The sequence below is a fragment of the Plectropomus leopardus genome, chromosome 2, assembly GCF_026936395.1.
Source record: "Plectropomus leopardus strain MGB_pleo_1.0 chromosome 2, ASM2693639v1, whole genome shotgun sequence".
NCBI classification, from domain to species: Eukaryota; Metazoa; Chordata; class Actinopteri; order Perciformes; family Serranidae; genus Plectropomus; species Plectropomus leopardus.
The window spans coordinates 27150276-27160995 of NC_142177.1; the positions used below are offsets into that span (position 1 = coordinate 27150276).

The 10720-nt window shown below is 40.4% G+C and overlaps 1 protein-coding gene across 1 annotated transcript in view; it reads left to right on the top strand.

Annotated features, from left to right (window-relative positions):
• The window catches only part of trim62.1 (tripartite motif containing 62, tandem duplicate 1), a 50807-nt gene that overhangs the window by 33437 nt on the left and 6650 nt on the right, over positions 1-10720 (top strand). The window contains exons 4-5 of the mRNA XM_042506726.2: positions 2474-2730; positions 6056-6171. Of these exons, the coding sequence (XP_042362660.1) occupies positions 2474-2730; positions 6056-6171 (373 nt within the window). The remainder of the gene's footprint in view (positions 1-2473; positions 2731-6055; positions 6172-10720) is intronic.

The following is a 10720-nucleotide window of genomic DNA, read 5'->3' on the forward strand; positions in this document are numbered from 1 at the left end:
TCTGTCTGTGCTCAAAGTACGCGCTGTGCTCTGGGTGTGTGCATAACCGAATGGTATATATTCCAGTAGTGCTCCTAATCAATGGTCCAGCTCCAAAATAGAAAATCATTTATGGCGGCAGATGTTTCAGTCGTGGCGGGCAGCCACAAATACATGAATGTATGGGAAACCCTCGTCGCCCTCACACTGTTAAGACCTGGCATCAACAGGCGTCTCAGGTGATCTTGCACTAATTACAAGTATTAACTGCCACGAGATGCATTTCCCATCCAATTACTTAGACCAACGGCAAAGGTGGTCCAGACACATTTGACTATGTTTAGTATTATAAATGCTAACGCTGTCCCGATGCCTCTCCGTCAAGGACTACATCATCAGTGCAGGTAGTGCTTTTCTTGATGACAGCGCGCTGATGCTCTGTGACTTCCCTATTTTATGATGAGTTGGACAAAGTTTTGCGTGATTACTCCGTGTTTTGAATGATGTAAGGAGATGTGTTGTTTCTGCTGACAGTAAGATTTCCTGCTGTACTGACACAGCTGCTACCGACAAGTGTACATGCTACAGAGCAGCTAACAAAAGTGTGGACATAATAACTGCACAAGCTGTAATGAAATCTGAGCACAAGCGGTCAGCTTGAGAGACATGATAGGCACAGGTAAGAACGGCCATGTGTCTTTGCTGTCCACTTTTTCATTGCAAAACGCTCATATGAGGTCGAAACAGGCTCTCTGAGGCCGCAGGAAAAAAACACATTAGTGGACATGGCACCTTACGCTAGAAGCTGCTAATGTAGCCTCAAACAGCATGCTTTAGCACCAACTGGTGCATCAAGTGACATCACTCACTTATCAGATTTTATGCAGCTCCCTCTGGAGCCCCTAAAGCCTTTTCCAGCTTTTTCCACATATGCAGTTATACTCCCAGAGACGTGTAAACAGCCTTTGATGTGTAAAATCAATGTAGTTCTCCTTTAATGTTACACTGAGTTGCATATCAATTCTTTTATTAGGATTGAGAAGGCATCACTGCAGCAGCCCGGCTCTCACTTTGACTGAATGTGTACGCCTCGCACTCTAATTTGAGTCCTTGGCTCGTGTGTATTCTTGTGGGTCCCCGTCTGAAGGCCAGACATTGTGTCCTATTCACATGCCCACCGGGGATTCTCTTGATAATCACATGCCTCCCTAAAAAGGTAGCCAGCCTCCTGTCTCCAAGGGCTGCAGACACCCGCTCAGTGCCATCACAGCCCGCTGGGCCAAAGCTGCAGACACGTCACGCAGAGACTGATAGCTGGGCTGCTGTAGTCCTCCTCCTCCTCCTCCTCCTCCTCCTCCTCCACCTCCTCCACACCATCAATTTTCAACTCTTAACGAGGCAGGAGGGCTGCGAGACAGCCCACCTTAATGTCATAGCTCTCATGTTTGGAGAGAAATAGTCGTCTGAAAAGTTTCCCACAGGCAAAGTGGTCTCTCAGAGAACAGGAGGAGCGCGCCTGCTGTTTGAAGGGGATTGATTGAATTTTTAGGCAAGTGTAATTAAACCTCAGATCACAGCTCCTGAATCCAGAGAAGATCAGAGGAGCGGTTGAAATTCCCAACAGAGAAAATAATCTAGTTTCATGTGAAATTTTTGTTTAGATCAGTTTCACTGTGATTCATTCATTTTCTCTGGTTTCGGAGCTGCTCTCTGATGGGCAGGTTTCATTTTCTTTTGAATCTGTGTACAAACACGAGTTCAATATTTTCAGCAAAACGATGACTGTTAAGGACAGACGGGGAAACTTTTAACAGATCATCTCAGTGAACTCCAGTCTTTTCCTCAGAAGCTTCTAATTAAGGGTTCCCGCGACTCGCCGTGCAACTTTATTTTGGGTTTTCATGTCACACCCCTTTTGTTCTGTCTCTCCCACACTCACATGATTCATTCTCTTTGATGTCCAGCTTCACATTTTTCCCTCTTCAGCAACAAATCAGTTTCTGCAACTCTTCAGCTCCCAGTCTGCTGTCGCCTGCAAACTGCTCGACTCTGTCTGTAATGGCTTCAGTTTCTCTGCCGGTCCCTTGGTCTTGTAATCAGCCATCTTCACAAGCAGGATGTCCTTTGCGTCCCCATCCTGGTTGTCCTTTTGTGTTATTTCTGTTACAGTATATTCTTGTTTGTTTGTCCTTACTAAAACAGTTTAAAAGCTACTTTATTCTCTCAGCAGAAGGTTGCACACACACACTGTTCTCAGAGAGCCACTTAAAATCGATACAGCTGAATCAATGAATGAATGTTAATGTAATATTAACACAATTTAGAGCACTTTGTAAGCCCTTCAATTACTGACCCTTGTCTAATTAAGAGTCTATTGTGACTGAAACACTCAACAAACTCTGCTAACTACAGTACAAAGTCTGTTTCACAGCCCTGTAATGGCAGCTATAAATAGCCTGGCTGAAAATCTGAGAGCCCTTGTTTTTTTTTCCAGTCCTCAGCCAAGAGTCTCCGTGCAACCATCGGCGACGCATTTGAGCGACTTCACCGTTTCCTGCGCGAGCGTCAAAAGAGCATGCTGGAAGAGCTGGAGATGGACACGGCCCGCAAGCTGGCCGACATCGAGCACAAGATCCAGCGTTACAGCCAGCAGCTGCGTGATGTCAAGGAGGGCATCCAGATCCTGCAGGAGCGCCTCAACGAGACGGGACGACACGACTTTCTGGAGGGAGTAGCTGTCACATCTGAGAGGTGCTTCACCTGCTCTGAGTTTGCTAAGCAGTCCCAGTATATCATCACTACCGTCCAATAAGAAAAAAAAACATGGTTGTGAACACATTTGCTACAGAAAGGTCTTTAATCAGCTTTTAAAGGGATAGTTCAATTTTTTTTTTAGTAGAGTTTATGTGAAACATATATCCATATTCAGTGTATTACATACAGTAGATGTCAGTCAGCACGTCCCAGTTTGGAGGAGCAAGCTGGAGTGCCAACACCGAAGCTAAGCAATGCACTGCTGTGGACATGTACAGTAGCAAAATGTATTTAATCACCTAAAAAATGTACTATCTAAAAATATCGGCAACAATTTAAGTGTACGCTATGTTCAGAATATTTTTAGTGCTTAAGTCACAGGGAAGCCTTAAACAGCCTTATTTCCCATCTATGCTTGTGTCAAAGCCACCAGACTCCATTGAGAAAAAAACGTAATTTTAGCTCGCTGAAGACAGGAGCTGCTAGCCTGCTGCTGTCTCAATCATTTAGTTAGTGTTTTTGTGTCTTTGGTGAATCAGAATTAACCCTTTAAAATGGCAAAGTCACACAATAACACACAAAAAAATAACAGTGTGATGCAGCAGTAGAACAGCAGCTACTGTGTTCAGAGATATTAAGAGTGGTTTGAAGGGAGCCATATAACGGCTTCAGTGGCCCGACAGAAATCACTGTCTGTGCCAGATAAAGCAGTGAAAATATTCTCAATATAACATACACTTAAACTTATATAGATTTTTTTTCGGAGGGCCTTTTTTTGAGTTGCTAAAATATGTTTTGCTGCTGACCCCCATCCACAGCAGTACATTGCTTAGCTTCTGTGCAAAATCCTGTTTGTTTCTCCAAACAAGGGGTGTGCCGACTGATATCAACTGTGCGCAATACACTGTGAACTATGTAACTTCCTCAGATAACCCCACCTCCAAAGATCTAAACCATCCCTTTAAGGTCTCCGGTCAACACTTCAGATGGAGTATTTTTCTATTACTTGTTATTCTGATAACATCTCACAAAATGCCAAATGTGTGTTCAGCTCTTACAAAACGTGAGGTTGCCTAAATTTTGGAGGAAGTACAGATTTGAGCAACAGCGTCAGATAATCCCTGGACAGATGGTGTATTACGCCTGAAATGAGGCAGCTGTAGTGTTTAATCTGGGAGGGGTACTTGAGGACGATTTAATTGAACAGTTTAATATCTTAGCGCAGATTAATAAGGTTGAATATAGAGTTTGTGAGAGTGACAGATTAGAATATGTTATCTTACACTAAGTACCACAGTATCTTTTTAAGTGATAAATTAACATTTTAAAGCATTATTTAATCTAAACTGGAAGTAGATGATATGATGTTTGAGAAGAAATTGTAAAGCTAGAACAAAGCAAACCAACATTTTAAATTTCTATTTCTATTTCACAGTGTCCTTAAAAGGTTAGTTTCCATGACTTATTTTTTTCCTGGCAGCTCGCCACAGTTAAATGACTGTGTGGGAAACCCCTGGGTATGTTTTCTGTTTTTCAATCTGGACCCTGTTTTCCCATGTTTTTGTTTTCCCAAGTGAGTAATGGGATCAGCAATTTTTGAACTGGTCTGGTGCTGGGCAGTGCTGCAGCTGGCAACTGCAAAACCAACTGTAATGTAAAAACTCAGGGCATGTTTGCATCATCACTTTACATCCTCAAAAAGTGGTTGTTTTTGCCCCCGACGGGCTCAAATTGTTAAGATTATTAAGTAAGTTTCTGACAACATCATGGACAGGATCTCTACAGAGATAGACCTGTTTATTAAAGAGTAAGATCCTTTTTTAAGCAGAAACAGCCACAAGGTGCTATTGCCAAACCAACCGGACATCATTTAAATAAACAATAATTTTATCATCATAAAACACACATTCAAAGTCAAAAGAAATATAAACAAAACTCACAAAAACTGTCTCGGTGCATCTTTCCACTCTTCCAAAAATCACCAACTTTGGTTTGGTTGAAATAAACCCTCAATTTGCTCGGTTAGTTGTCAAAATATGATGGCTATGTACAAGCAAAAATGAAATGTTTTTTAAATAGAGTGTGGTAGGTTTGGTGATGGCGATTTCGGGGCTGTTTCTGGTTAAATCAAAGGATCGTACTCTTTAAAAAAAAAAGGTTTGTCTCTGAACAAATCCTTTAAAGCAGTGGTTCCAATTGGTCCAGATTTCTCTTTTGTCATTAGTTCAAGGTCCATAACTTAGATAAATTACCACATATTCAATTTTATTTCACAAAATATAATCAACACATGGACACAATAAAATAGCCAAAAAAATATTGCAAAAATAAAGTATAATTTCTTAAAACATGGTAAATAAATAGAACTGTAACTAAAAAAATGTATTTTATTGCATTACATGTTAATAGACCAAAGAATACCAAGAACAGGGCAATAAAATAGTAGTTTTTACTGGAAAAAAAACAGTTTGTTGTGATAAATTAGGCCCTTAATAAAGTGGGTCTGTACCTCAGAATGAAGTGGCTTGGATCACAACCCACCATTTGAGAAATACTGCTTTACATGATCGTCAAACACGTAGAATAACAATCTGAGCTTTCCAGTGGCAACAACAAGCACTTTTAGTGGACGTAAAGTGACGCTGCACGAATGCACCAATTCGTTACATTGCACCCTGTTTTCCCGCCGCGAGCTAATGTTCCCATTAGTCACTTAGACACAGAAACATGGGAAATAAGAGCGCAGGTTGGAAAATACCAAACTTACCCTTTAAGTCATGTTTTAGGGAAAAGAAAACCCCCAAATAAACTCTCATCATTTTAAATTTATATTGTTGGACCCCCTCCCCCTAATGATTGGTACTTAGAAAAATGCTGTCATTTATTTAGATTCCTTATCGTCAGCCAGTACACCACAAATAACCTGAGGTTTCTGCACAAATATACTCTGAGGTCCTTTTTTCAACATACTGCAGTTATTTTCAGTATTTCAATGTGGTGAGTAACCCACTCAATATCTCGCCTGAACTCTGGACTACATGTAGGAGTGCGCTGAGTGATTCATGTGGAGGCTCGTATTGAATCATATTGTAATGGTGTTAGAGCTGAACCCTCCTCTCACTGATGCATTCATCTCTGTAGCAGGAGATTCACGGAGCAGTTTGTCAGCTGTTTAATTTCAATAATGGCACATTTCAAAGACACAAATCAGAGTGATGATGTGAAGCATCGACGTTGTGGGTTGAACAAGAGGCGGTATTATTTGGGAAAAAGGCAGCAAATTGGATTTAGACTCTTATTGATCTGTTTTTTTCTGTCTCAGGATTAAAGGGAAGATACACGAGACCAATCTGACGTATGAAGATTTCCCGACATCCAAGTACATGGGGCCCTTACAGTACACAATATGGAAGTCGCTATTCCAGGATATCTCACCAGGTATGTAAACATGACTGGAACATTAAATGGTTAGTAAATAAACAGCGTTTCATTTGATGTTGAGCAGTGCAGGTTTTAAAGAAGTGGTTCAACAAATATGCTTATCTGCTTTTTTTGCAGAGAGTAAGATGAGAAAATCTATACCACTTAAGTCTGTGTGCTAAATATAGATCTATAGCCATTAACCACTTGGCTTAGCATAAAGACTGGAAATAGGTAAACAGCTAGCCTTATAGGTAACAAAATCCATCCCCCAACACATCTATAACTCACTAATTACCATGATTTTATCTCTTCTGTCTAATCTGTTCTGTGTGTGGTTTTACTCCTAGATATGTGCTCATGTACAGCAACTGGGGCTGTCAAATTATACATTTTTTTCAATCACAAGTAATCACAGAATTTTGATTATCAATCAAGATTAATCACATTTTTCACATTAATAACATGTTTTAATTAGCAAGGTAAAGCAGTTCTTACTAGACTGTCGTGATTAGGAATCAAATTACAGAAAAAAAAAACCTGAATGGGACTAGCATGAAGTGGACATGTCTGTAAAGTTGAGACTCGTGGGTACCCATAGAACCCATTATCATTCAGACATCTTTAGGTCAGAGGTCAGGGGGCCCCTGTGAAATGACCGTGCCATATTTTATTCACCAAAATTTAGCCTAACTTTGGGGCATTATTCAGCCCCCTTCCTCAAAAACTGGACATGACATGGTACCACTGGATTCCTCAGGTCTGCCAGTTTTAGGTGATGCCATTATCATCACTGTAACTTTAAACCGATACAGCCTCTTAAAGACAGGAATTTTGGCTGGCAATTAATGCGATTATAAAACAATATAATGGGTTGTGTACGGACCTTAATTGCATCACACTTACTTACTTGCTCCTCTTCATCCCCTGTGAGACATAAAGCTTCAGTGAGCTCTTTTCTTTTGCATTTGGTGCTTGGCAGCATGTTGGGCCCCATCTTTTCCGCCTCGTGTCACAGTTCTGAGCCAGGTGGTTTTGGGCCCCCAGGTTTCCTTTTGTCTCTTGGTATCCATCTTAAGGCAGCTCTTGTGATCCGGTCCTCATTCTTAGCACATGACGAGGCATCTCAAATGTCTGCAGGTCATTTCCTTGGTGATGCTGGGTGCTAACAATGTCACCCCATAAAAAGCATACTTTTACGGAAACTACAATCGCATCACAATTAACGTGTTTACGCTGACAGCCTTAATAACAACAAATTTTTGTTTTATTAATAAGCTTTAAAGGTACTAGCAGGAAGAGTTTGTTAATTTTGGTCAGAGCCAGGCCGACTGGTTTTCCACTGATGTCAGTCTTTATGCTAAGCTAAGCTACTGGCTGTATTCGCAGGTCCAAAACACTGAACCCTAATGAAAACGGGAAATTCATTCCAAAATCCTATTGGACCCAGTAATTATAAAACACACTTACCCAATCTGATCTTGAGTGTATATTTGGACCTGAGAAACATGGTGGTTATAATTCATACAAAAAATACCATCCTTGGGCAAGACTTTGAATCTCAAATTGCTCCCATTGGCTTTGTCAATGGGTGAGTGGTGCTTATATTGTAAAGCGCTTTGAACTGTCACTAAGACTCGAAAAGTGCGATATAAATGCAGTCCGTGTACCGTCTTGTCATCTGATCTTAAGTCAGCCTAATCATTGCGCAAGTTACACACACACAGTGCCTTTGCAGTGCACTTCTCTCATGATCACAACTCATCACAGGGTCTTCTTGGATCTGCTCGGGTATTACACATAATGAGAGAAGAGAAATACCACCAGCACTCTTAAGACTTCATTTATTTAGGGCGATCATGGACACAAACCCGTTTCAGCTAACAAGCCATCTTCAGTGTGACAAACCAAAAAAGTCACATATAATATATAAAGAGGTGAGATTCAACCACAATTAGAATTGGCAATACATAATTAATTGATCAGAGCCATCTGTGGATGGATGGACTGTAAATTCATACCCTGTCACACAATAGAAGGAGTGTCCATAATAATAATCAAGAGAGAAAAAGCAGCAGCCGGTCTGGAAACATGTAGCATAAGACTTAAAGTAAGCGTTTATATGCATATCCATAAGCATAAATATATGAATGTACATTAAATGTATAACCCTAATAAAGAAATAAATCATGTTTAAAAGATCCCTAAAAAGCATCTTATATACAAGAATAAATGTATCCAAACCATCACTTAGTAAAAGGCATTAAAGACCCATAAAGGGAAGATGGATACTAAGGATAGCGATTAAAATGATCTAGAATGTAACATTAATGAGAGGGCTCAGAAAACACCAATCTTAGGAAAAAGTGTATTCAAAAAGGAATAACACATATTATCACACATAACGGTAAACAGACCAAAGACCCACAGTAATAGAATGGGACGCAACCCGGACTGAACATAAATCGTGGACCCATACCTGTACGCGTGAAGACCTCCTCTGTGCACTTATATTAAATATAACCAACAGATGGGAGAGTGGTACCAATCTTCTCATCTAACTCTTGGCAAGAGAGCAAATAACCATATTTTCCCAACTGTGTAACTGTTCTTTTAAAAACAGATATCTTCCCTCAGTAGCTGAAAGTTTGACTGTGAAACACAGCGTGCAGGAACTCATCCTGCACTGAATCAGGACTGCTGGGATGCTTTGTGCTTTTTTCCTCCTCTTGGATGAGAAATGGTGGAGAGACCTGGAGGGCGGCGATGCCCTTCTGTGTTTGATGGTGCCAAGAGGAGCTCTGCTCCCTCTGCCCCACGGCCATCACTCACTCACAGGAGATTATTTAAAATAATGTGCTGAGGAATTTTTTACTCCTTCAATCAATTCTCCCATTTCAGCCCGCTGCCGACCGATGGGAGGCCAGGCCAGTTTTTTCTGGCCTCCCTTGACTGCCTGCCAAATGGAACAATTGGTTACGATCCATCACCAGCGGTTGCCAGAGACGAAATAAAGACATTCCTCCCATCATCCCTCATCTCTCGCTGTCACTGATGGGTTAGCGGGAATAACTACTGTGCTTTTTTTTTCCCCCTCTCATGTTCAGCAGGAAAAATGGTTTTCTGCTGATGTGTGTACGCTTGCAGGTTTCTCTGTATGACACAAAGAGGCACTCAGGTTATGAAATTTTAATGACTAGATTGTAACAAACGCTGGCGATGTCATTGACTGGGGGAGGAATTGTCCTATTCGCTGGCCGGGCGCCAGACATTTCACCCCCATTTATCCCGGCTGATATAAATATAGCAGATCTGAAAAATAACCTTTCCCGCTCTTTCCTGAGAGCAAAGAGGACAAGCCGTTATTGTTCAGCCTGATGTGGCCTCCTAACAGGCAGACATGAGCGCAGATTCTCCCTCTCTAAAACCACATAACTGCACAGAGAAACAGCGTCCCGCGGGCCTGGAGTCTGTGGAGCGAGCTGGAGTGGCCCCTCCCATCGCTGTTATTACTTCTTCACTGTATTGTTTGCACTCTTCCTGTGGTCTGATATTGCTCGAATTGAGCTACCCTATCACACTCTGGAGAGCATTTGACTTTAAAGAGTCTAGTTTATGCATGAAGGTAAAAACAGATTATAAAAAATGTATCGCTGTGTACTCACAGTCACACTCGTTGCTCATTTTCCTGAAATAAGAGTGGAGGAGCAGTTGGGTGCGCTGTATAATCACAAGTCATCTTTTACCACAGGGCATTGCTCTCATCACCTACTCTGGCACTGCTGTATATACTGTAATTTCTCCACAAGTGTCAGTTCATCCAAATTACAAAAAAAAAAACATTTCTCTTGCAGTATCATTTTGGTTTTATTTGTCCAGTTTTAGAGATATCCGCCCTCTGTCTTTAGAAATTTGTGCCTCAACTACAAAACAGTGGAGCTCAATGGAATTATGGTGGAATCCAGAAACATCTGTTTTCAGCAACAATATCTTTACTTTGACTAATACACAGAGTTTAATAGAAACATTTTTTAGATTAAAAACTGTCCACAGCGAGGTGGATTGTCCAGTGTATTTTTCAATACTGTCCTTTGGCAAACAGGTCAAACAGCCCATCCATGCTGAAAGCATTTTTAGAAGCATTAATGACGTTCGTCACTTGGTTTGCAACTTTATGAAATTTAATGGAATGATAACTGAATTAGAAAAAAACACTCTTTCGTGGTCTATGGTTTATTATTATTATTATTATTATTATTATTATTATTATTATTATTATTATTATTATTATTATCATCAGTTACAATGACCTGTAAAGGGATTTTTTCGGGGGGGAGAAAACATACAAAAAAAGGCAAAACAAAAATTAAATAGACAATAATAACAATAAATTAAATAAGGACAAAAAAACACAATTTTAACCAAAAAAGGCAGATACATTAAGAAGAAGCTGTTCACTTAGATTCAATATAGCCAACACATGGGAGAAGTTAAAATAAATTAATTAAAAAAAAATTTAATAAAAGTATTTGTAGATTGTCCGGTCACATAATTTTTCAACACTGTA